At 40.6% G+C, this 23,721-nt stretch overlaps 1 protein-coding gene across 6 annotated transcripts in view; it reads right to left on the bottom strand.

The window, feature by feature from the left end:
* hdac5 (histone deacetylase 5) overlaps positions 1–23,721 on the bottom strand; it is a 55,357-nt gene that overhangs the window by 25,134 nt on the left and 6,502 nt on the right. For 3 of the 6 annotated variants that reach the window (XM_074695791.1, XM_074695793.1, XM_074695792.1), the window contains exon 1: positions 10,270–11,639. In XM_074695791.1, coding sequence (XP_074551892.1) covers positions 10,270–10,426 — 157 coding nt within the window. In that variant the 5' untranslated portion in view covers positions 10,427–11,639. Of the gene's footprint in view, positions 1–10,269; positions 11,640–19,725; positions 19,892–23,721 lie in introns of those variants that run through there. The other 3 variants (XM_074695794.1, XM_074695796.1, XM_074695795.1) reach the window with 2 other exon arrangements.

The following is a 23,721-nucleotide window of genomic DNA, read 5'->3' as shown; positions in this document are numbered from 1 at the left end:
TTGGCATGGAGCCTGGTTCTGTCTGTGATCCTGAGTAAAGTTTACACTGATGACTTTGCCTCGAGCTGATTATCTGTTGATAGTGCTTAAAGTTCCAAAACCAGACACTCATGACTTCACAAATTCAGCTGCAGTTCAACAACATCAGCTCCTCGGCTCAGCCGTCCACACACACACACCTCGGCGGCTGACACTGATCTGATCCAGTACCAGTATTAATTTAACATCCTCTATTTCCTCATGTGATGATAAGAAGGTAAATTCAGTTTTGGCAACTCAAGGTCCTTTGTCCCTGATTTCCAATCTAACTCTTCTCGTCTGTATTAGACCAATTTTAAGTTCGGATCAGTGCATCACGACAACAATTAAACACATCAAAAAATAAGAAAAACTACCTCAGAGGAACAGTTTCAGGCTGTTAAACAACACTATGTGGTCCCTACCCAACCTATAGATTGGCTCCATAATCCAACAGCATGCAGCCTGCTGAACTCTGCACATCTCTGTTATAAATTTATTTGTATTGTGTATCACGGGTAGGGATGGGTACCGAATTAGGTACATTTACAGGTACTGACCAAATTCTGTCAAAAGTACCAGGTACCGATTCATGTAAAATCAAAAGGTACCATGTTTAGGTACCTAAATGCATCCTTGTGATTGCAAGGGAGTGGAAGAGTAGGTGATTTTCCATGCTGGACATGAACACAGCATTGCAAGTAGGCCTGTCTCAATAACAAATTTTGCTAGACGATAATTTTCCAAAATATTATTGCTGATAAACGATATCATTGTCAATATTATTTTGATTTATTTTCCATTTTTTCATTGATGCAATTGTGATAAGTGGGATAATAAAGTGAGTACACCATATCAAAAGCAAGAAACTTTAATTTCTTAAGAGTATTTAACTGTAATTAAAAGGTCAGGATCTTTTAAGTAAAATAAATCAAACCAAAAATATAATAAATTTAACAAACAAGAAAGAGAAAAAAATACAATGAAAATGAAATGGACTCTCTTTTAGAAAAAAATACATGTCAATGAAAATAATTAATACTAATCAAAAACAATAAAACACAGACCCTGTCTCTAAAAAAAACAAACAAAACTCCCCCCAAAAAACAACAATAAAAACTGTAGCCTAAATAAAAGGGAGTTTATACAGTTCCTGAATTGTTTGTAACATGTCCTTTTTTTCCCAGTCAATCTGTACTGTCTGTCAAACATTTTTAACATTTCTGGCTTTTAACCATATTGAAGGGCTGCATTTCTTTGGTAATGTAGCTGTCTTTGAGCGCCCACCATTTGGCGCTTTTATTTCTGTTTACTTTGCCGACCAAAAGCCTCAGTAAGAGCGGATTGTCAAAGAACAAAGCTCCGCTGCACCTCCCCTTCTTCTTCTTCGTCGCCACTATTTTCAAACAAATGTGACATATCAGCTTGTTGGTGTTCATGAGCTCACACTTTGTTCATTCTGATAAAAAACAAAATATTCCCACACTGGGACTGTGGCAGGCAGCTTAAGAACCGTATCTTTCGTGCCATCACTCATATTAGCGTGTGTTTCCAGCTCTCTCCGTGTGTACGCGCGAGCAGCCCCGTCTTCACCCCAAAGATCGCATTTTTGACAGATGCTCACTCCGCTATAAATCCGCTAAATCCGCTTTAGAACCTATGCACCCCGATGTTAGGAAAGATAGACGTAGTGAGCCATCTTCTCATTCAGCCTCTTTGGTCGAAAAAGAGGAGGAAAACAAACATGCATGCACGTGTCAGTTTATCGAGGCTGGCAAACTTACCGAGGACGTTTTTATTTATCGTTTGGTTAATTGATTTATTGATTATCGTGGCAGGCCTAATTGCAAGGTTATATAATGAAGAATAAATATGTTCAATTGAAAAATCTACAAACTTTATTTCTAAACAAATTGGTATTTTTTATCACATAAACATAAAAAAGTACCAGAAGTTGGTACCGTTGAGTACCTGTACAGATCGCCAGGTACCGGGTATTGGTACCGTATCGTTTCATATGTGAAAGGCACCCATCCCTAATCACGAGGCAGTTGAGATCTTCTTAGCAGATTCAATTATTCTACCTGTGTTTACTGCAAAGCTGAAGCTTAAGGACCCCTGACCTCTAACCTTTGTCCTCAGAGTGACCCAGCAACAGAAAAACTTCTTAACACACATGCTAACACACAAAAACATGCAAAGAAACTGTTCACTTTCAGGTTTTCTGGTTTGCAAAAGTTCAGTGAGCTCAGTCAGTTTAAAAACGTCCAAAAATGGAGGCAGAAGATAAATAAGGCTGTGTGTGCGCGAGTGTGTAAGAGTGTGTGTGTCTGGACGTGTGTGAAGCCCCTCAAGTCTAAATCACCTAAACAAATATTCTGGCCTTTTACTGTGACGCACGTGTCTCCCCCTCCACTACAACACACACACTGTCCCTGTGTGAGTGTGTGTGTGTAACTGTCCGTTTGGCAAGAGAGCAGCATTCCACAGCAGCCAGCGTCTGACGTCAAACCGAAGACATTTATAGTCTAGTAAACACACACACACACTCTCACACACACACTTGTACACTAACGTACAGTCTGACAAAGAAGAAACTTTTCAGTCGATCACACTGGACTCAAACTGGCGCAGATCACTGAAGTTAGAGAGAAAATCCAGCACAAGAGAGCAGTGCAATAAAAAGACAGACTGCGCATCTAACCAGACAGAGACTCCCAGCAGAAACAAACACAGACTGATGATTATATATCTCTGTGCGCATTACACTGATCTCAGTTAAAATGATCCCAACAACACAGCCTGCATGTCTGATAAGGAGGAAAACTTTATTCCTCCTTTTTCCTCCACACCTCAAAGTACAATGTCCACGCAAAGTCCAGGTAAGGATGTGTGAAGGCAGAAGGACCATGAGCAAGTAGGTTTCACACTGACACTGTGGAAATGTCCTTACACACAGTGTCATCATAAAAAAAAACAGTCACCATTATGTAAGACAACTTCTGCAGCACATCTACCTGGAAAAGGAAAGTGCAGAAAATGTCAGGGCCAGGATTTGCAGACATTTTCTAAAAAACTGGCCACATTAGACTTGATTCAGAGAAACAAAACAAAAATGGTAACTCTTCTTCTCCAGCTTTCTACTTTCGCTCAGTTTTAAAGCTTGTGCAACCTGCAATCCCCTGCTCTGAGAGACAAGGAAACGTCCAGATACTGACAGGACCAAGGTGTCTCAAAGATGGCCATCCATGAGTCAAATGCACCATGCACTTCAAGCCTATTCAGGGATGTACTGCACTTCTGAAATATATTAAAACTATCCCCAAATCTATGAATGAGTAAACAGTAACAGCTGGTTGTCTTTACTTGACTTCTTCCCTTCAATTCTTTGCAAAACTCCTACAAAAAGTCAAGGTGCACCGGTGTCAGTCTTCATAAATATGAAAAAAAAGTCTGGTAATTTTCAGGTTATTTACAAAATTAACTTCTGGCAGGGAGTTCTGAAAAATGCAAGAAAGTGATGTTGGATATTCACTTATTTTTATAACAGATGTATTAAACCTGCACTAAACCTTTTTTTAAAGTTAAGTGCAACATGAAAAAGTCCAGAAAATGTCAGGATCTGAATGGCCTGAATCTGACCAGAACATGTCAGGAGTTCACAGATGAAGAGGGGCTTCTGAGAAATGCAGTTAAGGGACAAGAGTAGAGTCTTACTACGAAAAAACCCAGTCTTATATTTGCTGTCCAAGGGTAGGAAACTGTTATCTAGAAAAGTCTGCAAGAAGTCAGGTGAGCCATGTCAGCTGTTGAGAACTCCTTAGACTCGTGTCCTTGTAGTGGTTGAGGTATTGAACCAGAAACAGTCACTTCTGAGGGAAACTCCTTCTCATCTTGCAGGCCTCACCCTGACGCCCCCTCATCTTAATGAGTCCAAGCAGCCAGTGTCCTGCTGTGAGCAAACTTCTGTGAGAGGGAAATTCCAGAAAAAAGAGGGACCTGCATGTCCCAAAATTTGGGGTTTTTTAATTTTAAGAGAAACAGTTGTCATGCAGAAGCAGGAAGAATGAGATCTGACATCACAAGATGCATCATTGAGAGTTAATTTTTCGGAGTTTTTAATCACAAAGGAGGCACTGATCTCTGAGACAGAGGTGTGGATTTTTTCTCTTCAGCAGCTCGTGTTTCATGTTCCTGCTGCTGCTTCTGCTGGGAGGTATTTCTGGAAACCAATATATTCTTCTTTCTCTTCTCCTCTCCCCCATCTTGTTGGTTCTGCATCACTAAAAGAAAATAGGCACCATGACATCAGCCCTGCAAACACTAAATAAAGCCCAGAGAGGGGGAGAGTGTGAGGGAGAGGAGGGGAGAAAGTGAAGACACAGAGGGAGCGAAGGGGAGAGGGGTAAAAATAGGATAATGGCCGTGTGTACTTTAGACAAATTAGAAGCTTAGAGAGAGAGAAGTCACATGTGTAGCGTTGCCGTAGAGACCAAGGGTGGGTCAGGGGTATTATGGGATGGCAGACTGTAGGTCATCCACAGAGGATGCTGTCTGTTGTGCTACAGCACAGTTTGTCTCTGAAAACACCTGGCTGAACCAACACAGGAAGAAAGGCTCTCGCAAAGTGAAGTCCGGTGAATTTAAAGAAGAAAAACAAGCTGAGAGCACCTCTACAAACTTCTTTCCCAGGTCAGGTTCTGCTGATAAGATGCTATTTGGGTTTTTATTACCCCAAATAACAGTCAGTTAAATGAAGTGCTTCACTGCATTTTGCTCCAGGGAGTTTGAATATTACATAATGACAACTTGTGAGACAGCTGAAAATCAGTTTGCAGGAATATGATTCAAATCAGTGGATGAAAGCTGATCATGACATCATTTTCAAACAGTGGAGCGTGCTGTTTGCGTTTCACTGCACTGCTTGAACATAAACATATCTCTAATATCTGTGACTGAATGAACTCATTATGTGCATTAAGTTGGTTAAATTTGGTGGTATGGCTCTGTTCTAGGAGCTTCCTGCCCATCCATGTGCCTATGTGGAATGCCAAAGTCTGATGAAGGGAGAGCACACCTCCTGGCTCTATTATATGCATACTTGAAAAGCCAAGGCTGAGAAAGCATCAGCAACAAGCCATCAGAGTACAGCACAGAGAAGAGAAAAGTGAGCATCAGTGACAGTTTCAAAATTCCAGGAATTTTCAAAGACAGAAACTTTCTGTGGGATTTTTTTTAATTTTCAGTAATTTATACTAAACTGCATTAACTTGGTCATATGAACATAAAATTTCAACATTTTGGTTTATTTTAAGCAGACATTCATGCAAACATGTCTAATGCAATCTTTTCAAACAAACTGGATAACAAGAAAAAAAGAGGATTCTCAGTATTTTCATAGGAATTTTAGAAATACTCATTTAACAAAATCCCTAAAGTTTCTTCCCACGCTAAAATTCCTGTGGTAATTTTCAGGGAACTGTCCTAAAATTTACTGGAAATTTTCCACTCCTTTGCAACCCTGGTGACAAAACCTATGACACTGATAAAACCAGACACAGCACAAAAGGCGATGGAGAGCAGCCCAGAAGCACAAAGCCCACCTCAGTTTCACCTCCTGGCCTGTTTCTTAGAGGCTGTTTACACAACAACGGTTTTAGGGTGAAACGCAAAAGTTTTGTTGCGTTTCAGCCTCGCGTTTACACAGAAACAGCATTTCAGCCGACCTAAAACGCAAACTTTTAAAAACGGCCTCCAGAGTGGAAATTTTTCTGAAACACTTCACTTCACTTTTCAAAGTAAACGCTGACGTCACACACTGCTTCGCGCGCGCGCATACAACGGGACAACAGTACTGTTGGTACGATTGTCGCGAACTACCGTGTAGTGCTACACAATCTGCTGTATCTGCTGTATCTTCTGACTGTCTTTCAACAAAAAGTGCATATGTTGCTCCACTTTTTAACTTAGTATTCCCCAATACACCAGATGACCGGCTCAACTCTACTTCGGTGGAGATCTCCGAAAAGCGGCTTCTGGACAAGACAGTTATAGCACCACCTACAGGCGTGGCATGCTTACTACAGCGTTTTCAGTCCCTCAGCGTTTCCGTGTAAATGCAGATTTTTTTCACTGCGTTTTAGCGTTTTCAGATGAAACGTTTCAGTGTAAACGGGGCCTTAGTTGACCAAAAATGTGTTCGTTTCCAACCACCATCACTGACGCTACATCCAGGTTTAAACAATCTATGGTTATTAGTTGTCGCTACACCTGAGCTTCCCCACATTTGCTATCTAGCAGGAGTACCTTTGTGCCCCTTCAAAATAAAAGGCAAATTATTTCCTAAATTTCTGAACATAACTGGGTTAAACTGCCTCTTGAAACCAGCGTTGTAAATATTGTTGTATCATGAGCTGAGTGACTTTTATCAGTTCTACTGTGTTTATATTTTCTGCTCTCATCCACTTGTGAAGTCTGTGGAGGAGTCAAGACTCTGGACATGACACTTGACTCCTCTTTCATCTTTTTGTACTTTGGAAAATCACTAAAGGTCTCAGTAAAAAAAGGGCACACAGCTTTTGACAATTTTCACGGTCGCAGGTACAAGAGGGATTACAAAGTGCTGGCTTCAGAGGAATCTCCTCACAGTTAAACTCCTTATAAACACCATCACCTCTACTTCAGTGTGAAGGAAATGTGAGTGTTGGGCTTTTAAAGAAGAAGAATGGAGAATCACCATAAATACTCTGAAATACCTGTTTTTTAGGGATGGGTAAGTACTGGTATCGGTATCGGGCTGATACCAGCCCTTTTCAAGGTATTGGTACTCGCCAAGGCTGCCGATACCAGCAAGTGATAGTCAAGGTAAAAAAAAAAAAAAAAATCTTGCTTCAAGTAAGTCCTCCTTGCCAGTAGTTTGGCACTTCATTGCTGCGGTTAAACACCACGGCAAATGTGCGTCAGGTCCAGTTCAGAAAACATGAAAGAACCAGGGGGATTTAACAGTTTGACTGTTTTATTTCACTCTTTAGTTTATTTAAAAAATAAAAACAAATGAAAAAACTAAAACTCTGACAGTTGTTAGTTTTATTTTGCACTTCTGTTCATTTATTAAAAACAAATTGTAAACTCAGAGAGAGTTGTTTGTGTTTTATTTTGGACTTAATGGCAAAGTGTGCTGTCTCTGTTAAAAAATATCTGTCACTGTTCATTGAAATTTTATGTATGAAAAGTACTACTGGTAGCAGTAGTCGGTATCAGTGAGTACTCGTACTGATATTGATCTAAAAAAAAAGTGGTATTGAACATCCCTACTATTTTTTTACATGTCTGGATGCCTCTGTTTTTTTCTGCCTTTCTTTAATAATGCACTATAATGTCAAAGTCTTAGCTGATTCTTTGTAGAAGGAAACAACAAGTGTGATGTAAAAAATGAGATCAATGTTTGTAAAGAGCATAAACGAGACTGATCAGAGTAAGCACTGCAGCAGAGGACACCCGTATTTAACCGTCTGTGAGCCTGTTAAGTCTGAACACACACAAACTCGCTCACATACACACACACACACACACACACACACACACACACTGACCAGGCCTCGTCAGTGAGCCAATGCTTTAATTGCAGCGGAAAAGGAGATTACATTGAATCTAAGTCCTGCTCCTCGAACAACCTCCTGTATACAGACCTGGCAATGAGCCGCATTTAAAACTAGGCTTTCCTCAATTTGGCTGCAACATAGTTAAAGAGACTGGGCCTCCACTGGTTAACTTTTTCCGTGTCGTTAACAGATTTAAACGATAACAAAAGATAAAAAGAGTTCCTAGAAGTTGCAGAGTTTCATGCTTGAGGCTCTGCAGAGAAAAAGTGATCAAAAATGATCATCAAAGTCCCAAAATTTCCCCAAAATATATATAAATATTTCTCTGAACTGACAGAGAGCAGCAGGAAAATCACAAGAGCACATTTACTGGATAGCCTTCAAGGAAGCTTGAAGGCTGAGTTTTAAATATTAATCAATCGTTTTATTATTCTTTATTACCCTTAACACATCAGTCATCGTGCTGTTACCTTGTCGTTTACAAACAGAACTCTTTAAACCGCGCATCAATCTGCAAACTCCAGTGTTCCACTTCGTCCATGTTTTAAACACTATATGGTGCACACACTTTGCTAATGAAGCTGATTCTGTGTTTAACACAAAGTTTTTGCAAGAGTACAATGAGCTTGATTACAGCTCCAGAGAGGAGCTTCTGGTTTTGTACGTTTTGGCTCCTCCTGTGGACATAGGAAAAATGTTTGTAGGGAAACATGTTTGACACAAAACTACTCATGCATTTCTGCCTCAATTCAATAAAAAACACAGGGTTTTGATTGGCTGAAAACAAAACATTCCTTGAAAGAGGTGAAGTGGAACCTTTCATAAATGCCATCCCTTCTGTTGCTGGAGACAACAGAAACGTTAAAAAATGGATGCTCAGCGAAGGTCGGATTGATAAACTCTGATGCATGATTCCAGGGAGTTTGGGATCATGAGTGCAGATTGGTTGTTCAAAGTGTCGAGCAGATATATTGCGGGAAAAGGGGAAGAGAGAAAAGCAGGGGTGACCTGAGCCTGAGCTACCTGCTTTATGGGAGCACGACTTAACCACTGGGACAAGCGCACAAGTTTATGTTGAATGTTCAAATAAACACAGATTCTTAGACAAAGAGTTTTCATATCAGCTGTTTTCAGACTGCCTCTGATAGAAGCAAGTATATCCATACTATGGACGGGGTTCAGCTTGCTTTTGCTCTCGGTACTCACTGTTTTTCCTGCAAACACTAAAGCATGCTAATGTCAGACTAAAATCAGGAACACAAGGCTCCCTGAAACTAGGGCTGAACGATTTTGGAAAATAACCTAATTACGATTTATTTGGACCAATATTGCGATTGCGATTTAGCATGCAATTATTTTTTATTTTATTTATTTTATTTTATTTTATTATTATTATTTTTTAGTTTATTTTTATTTTATTTTATTTTATTTTATTTTATTTTTTGGGGGGTATCTTTTGCATTATTTACTAAAAACAAATAATAAATCATTCTATATCATTCTCTAGTATGAAGGCCAGGCCTACATGTTATGATGACATGAAATAGGTTGAAGCATAAATTGATACGAATAATATATCTTCATTTAACTATCACGGTCACCGAAGAATATTGACGGATTGATTTAACTTCAAGCCTTGTAGACGTGTAATATTTTTGCCAGAAAAAACAGCATTTTGACTTTTGCTTGTTTCAAGGAAGAAGGAGCACAAGTTACTTTTTCCCCTCCAGGTCTGTGTACATTAAACATTTTTAAAATTTTATTTTTTTAAATTGCAGACTCTGTGATTTGAAAATTGCACTCTGTTACATTGCGATGTCAGTTTAAATTCGATTAATTGTTCAGCCCTGCCTGAAACACATATCCCATACCCCCGAGTACAAATTCTACAAAAACAGTAACAAGGGAACTGCGCTCTTCCCCTCAAATTTCCACAACCTTCACTTCGAAAGCACCGGATTACTCCGGCCACTGGGTATGATCACAATGTTATTTTTTCGATGAATGAATGTATTAGGATTGTTTTCATAAGTGCATGCAAAACAACCCATAATTTTAAAAGGGTGGAAGAGATATCAGAATCATTATTAAATGAAAATATAAAACAGCAATGAGCAATGAGTAACTGCTTCAGATTCTTTAATCAGACTAACTCATTTGTATTTGTGTTGAAAAACTAAATAACTCGAACTCTCAGTGCTACTTTTAATTTCAGGGGTTTGGATTCAGCATGCAGCAGGTTAGCAGGTTACACATGAGCTCTTTTAGCCCAGAGTTTGCAGCATTTCTGTCCACCTGGGTGAAACAGCGATACCTGCTTCACTTTGTTTGTTTTCATAAGCCCAGCATGCACTCGTCCCCTTTCACCTCACAGCTCATATATCGCTTCTCCTCCTAGTCTGCAAGCCCCCTGACCCAAACACATCGTCCTGTACTCTCCAACGACAGCAGCTCTGAGCTCCCACCCACACACACACACAGACAAACACACACTTTTTGTGACACTAAAACATCCACCAGCACTTTTCATACTGAGAACAACAACCTCACTCTGTTAAACACCAGAATATAATCTGCTTTCCACATCTTCAGTCTGCCTTTCCATCAAGCCCCCCACTCCCCCGTCCCTCCTCTCCCAGGGATGACTCACCGGCGGTGGGCATGGCGGTGCTGGAGCCCCTGCTGTCACTCAGGAGCTCCAGAGGCTGGTGGTGGCTGTCTGTGCTGGTGGAGGAGAAACAGGACTCAGTCTCATAGATGGTCTGCAACATGGCGCACAATCCTGACACGGGAGGATGTAACAGCATGCCAAGACAAGAGGCAACACTCTGTTTTGTCACAAGCTGTCAGTTCCTCTCCGAAGACATTTCAGTGGCCAAGTTTAGGATTAAAGCTGCCGAAGATGAGGGGGGAACAAACACTGATGTGTGCTGTCAGAAATGTTGAATCATGGGTTAATCATCCTGATAGGAGCTGAGGAATCATCACTGGATAAGAGGAAACTTCAAAACTGTAGTCCTGGCTGCTACAGCACAAAAGAGATCATCCTAAATTTATCACCCCCCCAGGAAGTCCTTTAAAAATGCAAGAGAGAACTCCTCCGTTCTTTTATTATGTAATCCAACAAAGGTGTCCCGATCAGGATGCAGATTTTTGCAGGTAGACTCTTCTTCTTTGAGCGTCTGATGTCTCCTTGGACACAAAAATCCTCTTTTTACACTGTTTCCAGATATTCTCTGATTGTGTCCACAAATGAATCATACAGCACACAGCTTCAAGCACCAAGTGTAGAAAAATCAAGTTAGGAACATGAGACTTTCTGCTCTGCTGGTCTTCTTGATGTCAGCCGGAGTCCTGGTCCATGCAGGACACTCTGCGCGCAAATGAAACTCGATGTTGCAGACAGGAGAAGAAAGTTTGCTTCCTCTGCTGCACGAAACTCTCAGCGACTCTTCACCAAACCAAGAAACCGTGCAGCCAGAAAAAGCAGGATCAGGGTCTTGTTTTCCTGCGTGTCCCATACGCTGAGAAGTGATGGAGAGGATCGGTTGGAGAGCAGAGCTGCTGCAGCCTCTTCACCGCGTCCCACGGCTAACAACACGTCAAAAATACTGAGAGGAGGAGAAACTGAATCCCCCCTGCTCGGGTGCATCAAAGGCTCCTCATGCTGTTTTCCTCCTGGATGACGAGAGGGAGACGAGGAGAGGAGGAAGAGGAGGAGGAGGAGAAGGAGGAGAGGCGAGGACGTAAATAGCTTTGGGAGAGCGCTCCCCGAGGTTCCATGCTTCCAAAATTAGAACGAAGCGCTGAGAGAATGACAGAGAAAGAGACAGAGAAGGAGGGAAGGAGAGGAAGAGAAGGACAGGGAAAGAGAAGGAGAGAGCGGCGGGTAGGATAAAAAAAAAAGAAATGTTTCTGAGAGGAAGAGGGGAGTTAGAATCCTCCTTGAAAAATGAGCAGCAGGAGATCACACGCTGCCCTCCTCTCCCCTCGCTCGAAAACACACAAATAGACGAAAGCGGCTGCAGAGTGAAGCTTTGTACGGCGAGCAGAAACAGCTGCTGGTCAGACGGCTAATATTCTCTGTCTGAGAGTCCTTGGTGTGTGTGTGTGTGCGTGTGTGTGTGAATGAAGGCTTAGAGAGAGAGGAGACAGAGGGAGGAGGGTGAGAAAAAAGAGGGAGGCTGAAAGTGGATCACTGGGTGGAAAAGAAGTTAGACGGATGAAGGGAGAGTCGACTACAGCTTATTTTATTTCACAACGTAGAGAAGAGGAGGAGACCTTCATCGTCTGCCCTCCGCTCACCTTCACTCGTTCTTCTCACTGCTGCTGCATGCTTCAGGAGTCAGATTGGCCGACTGTTTAAAAGATTAAAGAACGGGCATGGGGAGAGGAGCGAGGAGAAGAGAGGCATTTACTAACACAGGAGATTGGGGGTTGATGGAGGGACTATAGCTGAAAATAGCCTGCCAGGGAGGAGGAGGAGCTACGGATAAAAATAGACGGATAGAGAGGGAGAGGGATGAGAGCGGTAAGCCTACAGAGCTGGGTGGGGTGGGGTGGAGGAGAGGAGGGGGAGGCGTTCAGTGCTGTCATGTTTCTGCACCACACTGCCCGGAGATCAGCTGTCAATCAAACTGAGTGTGGGCGGGACTGTGAACTCTTCCTTCCTGTTTTATGTTGGAAGATGGAGACGATCCAAGTCTCAACTAACGCAACAACTTACACAACATCTCAACAACTCTGGGACAGATTCAGAAACACTCTGAGGCCAATCCTCCATCAGCAGAGGGTCACATGAAGCAAATATGTCAATGTTTACTTCATGGATTGCACCAAAACATTTAACTCTGGACGTATGCATGCCTCTCACACCAAATCCGCTCACACTGCTAAAACAATGATGGAAAGAGGATCTATACAATACAGTTTGTGAACCATAAAGGGTGGGAAATTCTTCAACCCTTCAAGTGCTATCCTTCGAGGCGAGACAATTTAAGTAAAAAGTACTAAAAGGAAAAAAAAATAGCAGCACTGCAATGCTTTAACAGCAACTTTTAGAAATATTAATAATAGTCATAACTCAACAGAATTTCAAATTTTGATCCAGGGATACTTTAAACACAGAGCAGTCAGATATTACTTTAAGAAGAAAAGTGTGTACAGTAGGGCTGGGACGATCTGTAAGGATGGGTACCTTTCACATTTGAAACCATACGGTACTGATGCTCAGTACCTGGCAATCGGTACCAGTACTCAACCGTACCACTTTTGGGTACTTTTTTGAGTTTCTGTGGTAAAAAATATAAATTTGTTAATAATATATATTTTTTCAATTTAATATACTTATTCTTCCATTTATAACCTTGCAATGCTGTGTTCATGTCCAGCATGGAAAATCGTCTACTCTTCCACTCCCTCACAGTCACAAAGATGCATTTAGGTACCTAAACATGGTACCTTTCGATTTTACATGAATCGGTACCTGATACTTTAGGCATAATTCGGTCGGTACCTATAGAAGTACCTAATTAGGTATCCATCCCTAACAATGTGCTATTCTTATGATTCGAACCTGTTACGATTTTTGGGGTGCCTATTCAATTTAATTTGCAATTCTTCCATATTTACATTTTTGCGATTTTTGGTTTGCCTTTTAAACGCCAGACCATGTGAAAAGGTTAAATGATGAGGATGTCTACGGACTATATCAGAAGCCATATTTTCTAGGGATGCACAATATTGGATTTTTGCCGATATCCGATATGCCGATATATCGGAACCTCTTTTGGCCGATGCCGATACCGATACCGATAATCACAAGTTTGTTTGTTTTTTTCACTGTAAAGAAAGCTAAGTCTATCCTGTACTGGAATTTATATGTTACTCTTATTTTGATGGTCTTCTTTGTTTAAGAAACGCACATAAAACAAGACAAAAACATTTGATTTTACCATAAATAAGAAATGTATTATTTTTTCAAACTCAAGACATTCAGTATTGAAAAACAGAAAAATAATTTCTTTAGATCACATGAACTTTAAATGTACAATGCATTTTTAAACATAACCAAGTTGCATTTGATTATTTCAGAGCTACTGTAACAACCTGGTGACAGACACAGAGCTCTGCAGTGCAAATAAATGAAGTGCTACATTTTATTTAAGGAGCTTATTTGTCAGATGGAAAATAATAATAATCCTAACTTAATATCACCTTATCGGCTGTGCATATCGTCAGAAATTTTCATATCTGCCGATACCGATAAACGTGTTTTTAAGCTTTTATCAGCCTGTACCAATATTGTGCCGATAATATCGTGCATCCCTAATATTTTCCCATAAAATGCACATCACATGAGTCAGAGAGAAACATTTCGCCCTCTGCTGGTCTGTCTGAATGAATAATTTAAAAAAAAAAAAAAAAAAGATTTTTTGGCACAGAATCCCGATTTTGATATTGCCAAACAAAAAATCCAGATATATAATTTCTGATTTTTGGTCCCACCCCTACAGTGTACAGTGGTACCTTGACTAACGAGTGTCCCAACTCACATTTTTTTTTAAGGTAAGCGCCATAACTCATATATCTTTTTGCTTTAGTTTGACAGCTAAAATTCGGGTTATGGGCCAGCTTCAGATACCCAACCACTGGTGCACCGAAAGCCTCAGTAAACACCCCAACATCCGCCTAGCATCCTGTGTCTCACATGTCCACTTTGAGCTCGCAGTGGAAGCATCAGTGTTGTGCTCATTACTGTGCTTGCAGCTATTTCGCAAAACTTTTAGACTTAATTCAAAGGAAACACCCAGAAAAAGTTCCAAATGGACGTGTGGTGGCCACTTGGCTAAATTATATAGAAACATTCTGAAAGGGAGGATGACACAGAGCTCATTGGACAGGTTGTTCAGCCTTTCTCCTCCACCTCTGTCAGTATCTCCCAGGGTCCGGAACAAATTAATTTACATTTCAATTCATTTTAACAGGAAAAATTGTTTTGACATACGAGTAATTTCTGACTAATAAATAACTGACAGAGACATCTCTGACTCTCAGCAAATGCTGACATGACTAGGGGTGCCCTTATCCAATACTGAAATCAAATATCAGTCAGTTATCAACAACAACAACAACAACAACATCAACAACAACAACATCAAAAGAGCATCATATTATATTGGTCTGCATCTAAAATCTCAGATAAGAGCACTCTGATGAAAGCAGTCCATTCCACACTCTGCACCAGTACTGCCCAGATCCAGCATGCCAAGTCCACGTGATCACAAAAAACGGCATGTGCTAAGGTGCTAACAAAGTAGCATGAAGGAGGAGTGATGTGGGAGTATTTTTTGTTGAAGTCAGAAAAAAGACGTTGCAGCTGAGTGCAAAACTTGTAATGCACAAGTTTTGCGTGGCGGCACAAAACCGGCGAAGTTTAATATGATCATCATTGGGTTTGAAAGTAACACTCAATCAAGACTTTTCTTACATTCTCCTAGCCAAAACATCTGTATTTTCTGAACTTTGAGTTAAGAGCAGAAGCAATGCAGAGACTGTGATGGAGAGCAGAGCCATAAGACACACATCAGGCAGGAATGAGGTGTGTTCATAAGATCTCAGGAGTGTGACACCCTGACCAAACTTTTGATGCCGTGTCAAAAATGACACATAGCGTTCAGGTTTCCTGACATTCAAGCTTTTGGCTACACTTTACTTTATGCTGCTGTCATTTCACTAAAAGCCAAAATAAATGTTGATTTAAGCTGTGACACTGTGAAAATGAGAAATCCAAAGCACAGATTGTTCATATCTAACCGGCAGACTTTCAGAGGTGCATCATGGCATGAAAATCTCCGGGAGAATCCAGGGAATGTCGCTTTGTGGAAAAAACCGCTCACTTTTGTCACTTGTGTGGATATTATTAATTGACACTGCTAGCTTCTATTTTTAGTGTTTGTTTGCTCCAGCTCAGCTCTAATCTGGTTTATGCTTTAAGAAACGGGCTGTTATGGGATGTCAGGAACTGTGGGAGTGCGTGGATTAAAATGCACAAAGATAATAACACAGAGAGAAAATATCTTGAATGGCTGCAGTTAAATGTGTGAATTGACGCAATTGAGCTGATTTGGGCTCTTGTGTATTCATTAGCTCCTCATCTCTGGGCTGATGACAGCTTCCTCTTCAGAAATGATAATATTTTATTGAATCATCTTATCATCACCTTCATCCCACCTCCTCCTCATCACCTTCATCGGCCTCATCATCCTCACCTCCTGTGTAAACAGCTCTGTTTGTCCTCAAGCACTTTTAAGGCCGCCTCAGTATGACTCACAGCTACAGAGACCAAATACACTGACAGAAAAGGAAAGGTAAAAATACTCTGGAAGCTAATTTCTGATGTGTTCCTGCTGCGGCGTCTTTATCACCACTTATTCCAGGAGCATCGTCACTTTTAATGACAGGGGCAGACGCATGACGGAGGGCTGACCAGACAACATGTCTGACATCAGAGTGCTCCCACATACTAAACACATCTGCTAAAGGTGTGTGTGTGTGTGTGTGTGTGTGTGTGTGTGTGTGTGTGTGTGTGTGTGTGTGTGTGTGTGTGTGTGTGTGTGTGTGTGTGTGTACTGCAGTAGCTCAGCCGATGACTCATCTCTGCGTTTCTATTTGAGGCGCATGAACCCCTGGAGTCACACTGCTGTCTGTGTGCCTGTGTGTATATACGTGTGCATGTGTGTGTGTATGTGTGATGTACTATATCTGTATCCATGACAACTGAGTTACAGTCAGTTAGTCAACCAGTCGCTCTGTGTGAGACAAAGCTGTCAAAAATCATACCTGAGGAATCCTTACAGGTGTCATTAATCTGCTTTTGATTGTTGGTTTTACACGGAGGGATCTGATTGGACGAAGGGGATTCCATGAGCGCTGATATTGACTGTTAAAGCAAACAACGGTTCCAACTAGTTTCAGCAGTTAACACCATTTGCCTTTATTCTTAACAGATCCATGTTGAGTCTTGCCCAACCAGGTAAACAAAAACATCCTGAGAGGCAGCCAGCGCAGAGTTAAGCGAGTAAACATGGCAGACCAGAGACAAAAATGGTCCCAAGTGTGGCTTAATTTAACAAAATAAATTAAGCTAACAGTGCAAAGCGCCACATGTGTGGCAAAAATTACATATGTACGTACAGGTACACAATATATGCAGGGAAGATTTGAGGAGGAGCAGCCTCACCATCACAGAATGATCATTTTAACCCAAACTGGCTTCCTGAGGTTCAAAACAAAAGGTTTTTTAACAGAATGGTGAAATGTCGACTAACGCAGAATATTTCGGGATATCTCAAAAAGTCTTTTTTTTTTTTCAAAAGGGGTAATCAGTCTGTTTGAAATTCACAGCTTAAGAAACATAACTATAAAAAACTTCTTTTACCCTATAAAGTCTGACCCCTCAGAAAATAACAAGAAAATTAAAATGTTAAGGAACAGGGATGTTTTTTGAAACTCTTAAACAAAAAGCACTATATATATATATATATATATATATATATATATATATATATATGGCAATAACAAAATATTGCTATATCATTTTGTTTATGATATAAATTTTGTATATTTGACACATTGAGTTAAGTTTTTAGTGAGTTTGCATTTTTTTAGTTGCAGGAAAAAAAAAATCATTTTAAAAAATGAAAAAGGAGTATCAATTGAGATGTTATTCTTACTGCAACTTCTGGAAAAACCAATAATGGTTTTCCTTAAAAATAATGTCTGGTAGATTTCACGAGAGCAGCCGTTTTGAAAAGAGCCAAAATACAACTTCAGCTGCCTGCAGTGGTATGATAATCCTCAAGGGGGCAGAATACATAAAAAAATATGTAAATAAACAACAGGTTTTAAAGGAAATGATTGATCATGCTGATGAGATGGAAATCTTACAAACTCATTTATCAGATGTGATACGTTCAACAACATCGGGTAAAAAAAGTTAGGGGGTGCGGCCATTGTGAAATGCTTTGTAACTTAACAGGAAAAAGTATCTCAGCCATACATGCTACGATCTGACCTGAAAATGCAAAGCATGATAGGGGTCCACGCCTGACCAAATCCATGTGGAGGTTTTTGATCACAGTCATAGCAACCCCTGGTGGCAGCAGCAAATGTTATGCTATCATACCACGCGTGACATTATTCTGAAAACCCAAAATGAGGGCAACCTACACAGAGATATTGCAAACATACTCAAAGGCGACAGAGTAGCTTTACAAACTGTACGTTAATTTAAAGTGTTCCTTTTCTGTTTAGTGAAGTGAAAATTCTCTACAATGTAAACATAAATAATGCCTCACAAAAGTTTTAAATAAGAAGTAAAAGGGACGCAGCTCTCTGCCCACAGAAATATATTTAAAAAAGCCTTGAAATCTTAGTTAAACAAAAAGAAAAATAGAATTATTCTTAAGTGTGAATTTTTGCTTTTTTTTTTTTAAATGTAAATATATATATATATATATATATATATATATATATATATATAAAGGCCCAAAAATTTAAGAAAAGAAAACTAGCGGTGGTATACTCAGATTTTTTTTTCTTCAGTTCTTTTGCAAAATTGCATTTATGTTTCATCAGTTTCTGTTTTGAGCCGAGAAAAGGAGCGTCCTGGGTCTTTTGTTTTATCATGATGCATGCGAAGTGTACGCTCAACATCCTGACAGGTAGGTATTTCAGAATCATGCCACTGGCCCAGTGCAGCGCTTTATTCCAAATATTTATTATCTATAGGACATTTTAGGGAATATTTAAAATCCCAACCACCAGACATAATTTTACGACGAAAAATGAGGACATGACCACGCAAAAGAGGACGTGTGGTCACCTTAGCCTTAGCCCCAAGAGCTTGATCTCCAAAACAGTGAAACTTACCTGTATCATAGATGTTGGTGTCGACGTTTGAGACACAAACTGTGAGTTTTTGTTATGGATGTGATCAGTATAGTGCAGTGAATCTTGATTTTAACAGTTCTGGCTCAGCCACACACCCACAAATAACCAGAGCCCGACCGATTAATCAGTCGGGCTGATTAATTGGGCCGATTATGCCTGTCACTGATTAATCAACATTGGCCAAAATGTAGCCGAGTATAAAAATTTTTGCTCTGTGGAGATTCTGTCACTCCTGCTCCTGTGTGTCTGTGTGTTGGGCTACACACTGCAGAGTGCCCGCCCCCTCCGTCCACCATTATTTAATGTAAGACTATAATACAGCGTTTTAACGTTGTGAAAGTTGCTCATTGTGTGTTTACAGTTTGACGTCTTTATATATTATTGTGTTTACAGCTTGTTCTTATTTATCATTGGTTTACAAGGCAGTTTTATAATTAAAGTTCCTTGTTTCAATTTTTTAGTGTTCTGTCTCTGTCTTGAATCATATGGGTATTATAATGAATTTGTGTTCATATACAGTATAAATTCTGTGTATATCAATGAATTTATTGTATATATCGGCCGATATATTGGATATCGGCTTTTCTTTGCCCCCAGTGTCGGTATTGGCATTGGCATTGGCATCGGCCCCAAAAATCTCCTATCGGTCCAGCTCTACAATTAACCACCTTTCTGTCTCTTTATTTACATCTTTCTCATTATACTGTGTCATGGTGTGGTTCACTAAAGCAGCATTACCAGGTCAGAAAATCTAGAAAGTCAATTTGAAAACCCTAGTTTGGCACATCAGCGAGAAAATGCTACAGAATGCTGAATCTCAGTGACTCCGTTCACCCCAAACTGAGCTCCTCACACCATAAAGCTCATGTGGAATTGGCTGAACTCTCAAGTGCAACAACAACAGACACAACTGAGTAATTCAGCCTTTACAAAATTAAAAAACAAAAGCAATGAAACAGAGAATATAGACACTATGTAAAAGAATAACAGCATTGATGGTTTCACAGCCTGGACATTCAAACTAGCAACTCCTCTACTCAAAGAAGTCTCCTAAGTCGCAAAGAAAGACTCAAAAATACCCCTAGCACCATGCGATTAGTCAAACAGCTCAGTCATCTCTCTGTGACCACAGCAGATATTTAAAGAGGCTTACCTGAAGTGTGAGATGAATTCATGAGCCTGGATTTCCCTCCACGATTCTTCTTCTGCAGTGTGTGTATGTGTGTGTGTGAGTTAAAGTGGGTCCTCTGTGTCAGCCATGTGTCAGATGACAGTCGATGGACGGGCCGAGGAAGGAATCAACTTTCTGTTGGATGTTTCTGCAAAAGAGAAAAAAAATATTTTGTTCAGCACATTTTTTTCAGGTTGTCCGTTTGGCTTCGTTAGGGTTTGGACAGATGATTGAACTTGACTCAGTGTTTGATTAAAAAAAACATTCAGAAAGTGTCTAAAACACATCCATGTTTTCTTTTAAGAAATGGAGAAAGTGATGTTGTTCTTTTGCTTGATGGGGTTTATCATGGCTGTGAAGTCTAAACTTACATTTTTCCTGTTTCTTTTTTCTTAATCCTTTTTTGTTGTTTTTCCTGATTTTAGTGTATAAACTCATTTGAATAACGAAGTCTCTGATTTAATGAACTATACCATTCCTGTTCCTCACTGGATTAAATCTACTTTTATATTTTAGCCCATCATATCTTAAAATCTAACGTTGCCCTGGTTGAGCTGCCTATTTCCTGGTTGTTGGATGCTCTGAATGAAGACAGTCTTCACACAGGAATCACACCACATAAACAGGAAACAAGCTGCACTGCCTGTTGGAGCTTCCCTGTCCTTTGGCGCCCCCCACTGGTCCAGTAGAGTACACTCTATAAATGTTTTTATTGTGTGTTAATGATGATATCACTTTTTATGCTCTTGGTTCAAATATTGGATCATTTTGTGCTTCAGAGACACAGACAGCAACATGTTGCAGCTTGAGTGTGTGTGTGTCTGTGTATTTTTCCAGACATCTGTGTGTGTAGGTGTGTGTCACAGGTGACGCTCAGGCTGCTCAGCTTTAATGAGATTACATGATAAATGTTTTAGTTCTGATACTGCTTGCCTTGGGTTTTAACATTAAACACATGAATATGAAAAAAAGGTTGAATTAAAAATGTTTTTAAAAAAGCAAAAAGGACAAATAAATGAACAGGTCTGGGTCCATCCAGTGGATTTATTTTTGTCCCTTTCCAGTTTCTGGTTCTTCAAAGTCTGCTTACTCGAGGAAGTGGAAGTCCGTGTCATTACAGCAGCTCAGCAGGGTGCTGATGTAACGGTGTCAGGGCCCAGATAATGGGATGAAGAGCAGTAAGAGAGGGCACGACCTGAACTGTGTGAGCGTGTGTGTGTGAGCAGTGTGTGTGTGTGGGTACTCAGAGAGCTAACTAGCTGTGGCAGACTAACCTGCTGGCCAACTACTCCATTAGCCTAATGACATGAAGATCAGCGCACACACACACACAGACACACACACACAGAGACACATACACACACACACACACACAACAAAATGAGAGATAGAAAGAAAAGAGACAAAAAAACAAATTAACAATGATGGACAGAGAAAAAAGGACAATGAGAGGCCAGGGAAAGAAGTAGTAAGGGAAAGATGGAAGCAAAAACTAAGTAGGGGAGAAAAAAAGAGGGGTATGGACAGAAAGAGGAAGGAGGGAGGTAAAAAGGAAGGAAAGGAAAGAAGTAAGAAAAGAGAGAAAAAGGAAGGTAGAAAGGCAGGAAGGAAGGTGAGGCGACAAGAGGAAGGAGTAAAAAGGAAGGAAAGGTAGAAAGATAGTACAGCAGAAAAGAAAGAAGGAAAGAAGAATAGAAGGAAAAAATGATAAAGAAGGAGAACAGGAGGGAAACAAGTTGGTAAGGAAGAATGATAATGAGAGAAAAGATGGACGGAAAGAATGGAGGGGAAAGGGAACGTGGGAAAAAGAGGGACAAGGATAATAGGAAGGAAGGAATTAAGAAAGGGGGATAAGGAAGAAAAAGAAGGGAATAACGGGGGAAGGAAGGAAAGTAGAGGAAGAAATGAAGAGAAGGAAGTAAGGAAGGAGAGGGCGGAAAGAAGAAAGGAAAGGAGGAAGGGAAGAAGGGGGGACTGCAGGAAGGGAACAGGCAGAAGCGGAAGAGAATGAAGGAAGGAAAATGTAGAGAAAGAAGAGAAGGAAAAGGGGAGGGAAAGAACAAATGGAAGGAAGAAAGGGACAAATATGGAGAAAAAGAGAAAGGAAGGATGAAAGAAACTCCTTCCTAACCGCATGACTATAAAAGTTTCTCATCCCAAAACGACCCACAGACCAAAAAAAGCTGCATGGAGATGTGTGAGGGGCTGCTCTCTGGTCATACATGTGCGTTATGGAGCAGACTGGACATTTTTTCAGAAGAGTATCAATGTCTAACTCCAGTTTCCCACCACAGAAATGTCTCCAGACCAAAGTCTCTCAGCTGGGCCGTTTATTGAGATAATAATGAGTGAAGTTTTCTGGCCCTGAGAAAGAAAATCCTCTCTGAAAGAAGACCGAAACATGCTAACGCTGGATAATGTGTCTTAATGTTTGCAAAGCATCAAGAAATCTAAATCTCTCCCTCTCACACACCTCCTCCTCCTCCTCCTCTTCACACCATCATTTCCTAAAATACCTGGCCCCTCCCATTCCAGAGAGGAGTCGGAAGTGCTGCCTGGCAACCGGGGAGCTGGCTGCCGTGGAAACAGTTCACCTGAGCACCTCTTCCCTAAACAAACAGCAAACAGGAGTGAACAGGATGTGGAGTCCAAATGGAAGCCGGTCTCTCACTGTTTGTTTGTGGTTTGTTTCTTCTTAACGCCATCACAGCAAACACACAAACCAGAAACCACATCAGTCCTCTCAATCACTCACGCTCTTTTTTTTCTCTCTGGGCTATTGTTCAGGACACTCAAGGAGAGAAATACACACACACACACACACACACACACACACACACACACACACACACACACACACACACACACACACACACACACACACACACACACACACACACACACAGTAGCTGTCCTTTGAAAAGGTAGGCCTGCATATTAAAGAGGACTGTTACATGTGGAGCTGCAGTGATTAGTCACAGGTGTAACGTCAGGTACTGAAGGTCAGAGCCTCTCAAAGTCACACTGTCGCAAGATGGAGTGTCTGTGAAGCCTTTTTTCTAATCCGCTGTGATCATTATTTTTACGTGACATCACACACATATGGACTAGAGATAGACCGATCTGGGTTTCCGTTATCCGGTAATTACCGGACTTTTACCGGTAAAATCTGCCGAAGTCTGACATATTTCAACTCCACCGGTCAAAATGTCCGGTGAAAAATATTCCCTCTTATCTTTTATGGATAGGCCTGGTCTATGTGAAACAAAACATTTTTTTTTTTTCTTCAGGCGGTACAAAACTTGTAGCACGGGTTTCATTTACTCCGACAAAGCGCGCAGAACAACAACAATACAGCGGGAGACACATGTCGAAACAGGCGAAACTCAAAGACTTTTTTACTAAACAAAATAGTTCAGAGGAGAAAGATGGTGGTGAGGCTGAAATCCCAGAGGCTGCAGCAGATGATGTCTTGCCTCCTGCCGAGAAGAAAAGGAAAAGTCGGTCATTTCGGACCGAATGGAAGCTTCTGCTGTGCAATATTAATTTTAGTTAACCAGACTCAGTTGATGGCACTCATTTTATTTGATACAGCCTACGCTTTAAAACAAAGTTTTATAAATTGACATGCTTTGATATATTCTTATATGTACGTCGTATCACTTTAAGTCTGCCCCTTAACGTAAATGTGAGGATCCATGTAAACTTAATGGCATGACCTTAAAAGCACCAAATTAGTTGCCTTAATGAATTTTGTTAGTAAATAATGTGAAGACTTGTAAAATATAACTTCCATGAGGCTATTCACTGATGCAGTGACAGATCACCCTATAGAGCCCAAATGTCATAGTCGCTGTTGAGGTGCGGATCCTAACTGTCATTATTCGGGAGCTGTCCACAGGACTCCGCTGTTTGACTCCTCATTACCCATTGACGCACAGTTCAGGGTTTTATAATCAGTTTTTGGAATCAGTCCAC

The sequence above is a fragment of the Halichoeres trimaculatus genome, unplaced genomic scaffold, assembly GCF_033239565.1.
Source record: "Halichoeres trimaculatus isolate MK-OKI-2021-1 unplaced genomic scaffold, fHalTri1.1 fHalTri1_scaffold_20, whole genome shotgun sequence".
Lineage (NCBI taxonomy): Eukaryota > Metazoa > Chordata > Actinopteri > Labriformes > Labridae > Halichoeres > Halichoeres trimaculatus.
This window is presented reverse-complemented; position numbering and strand designations above follow the sequence as displayed.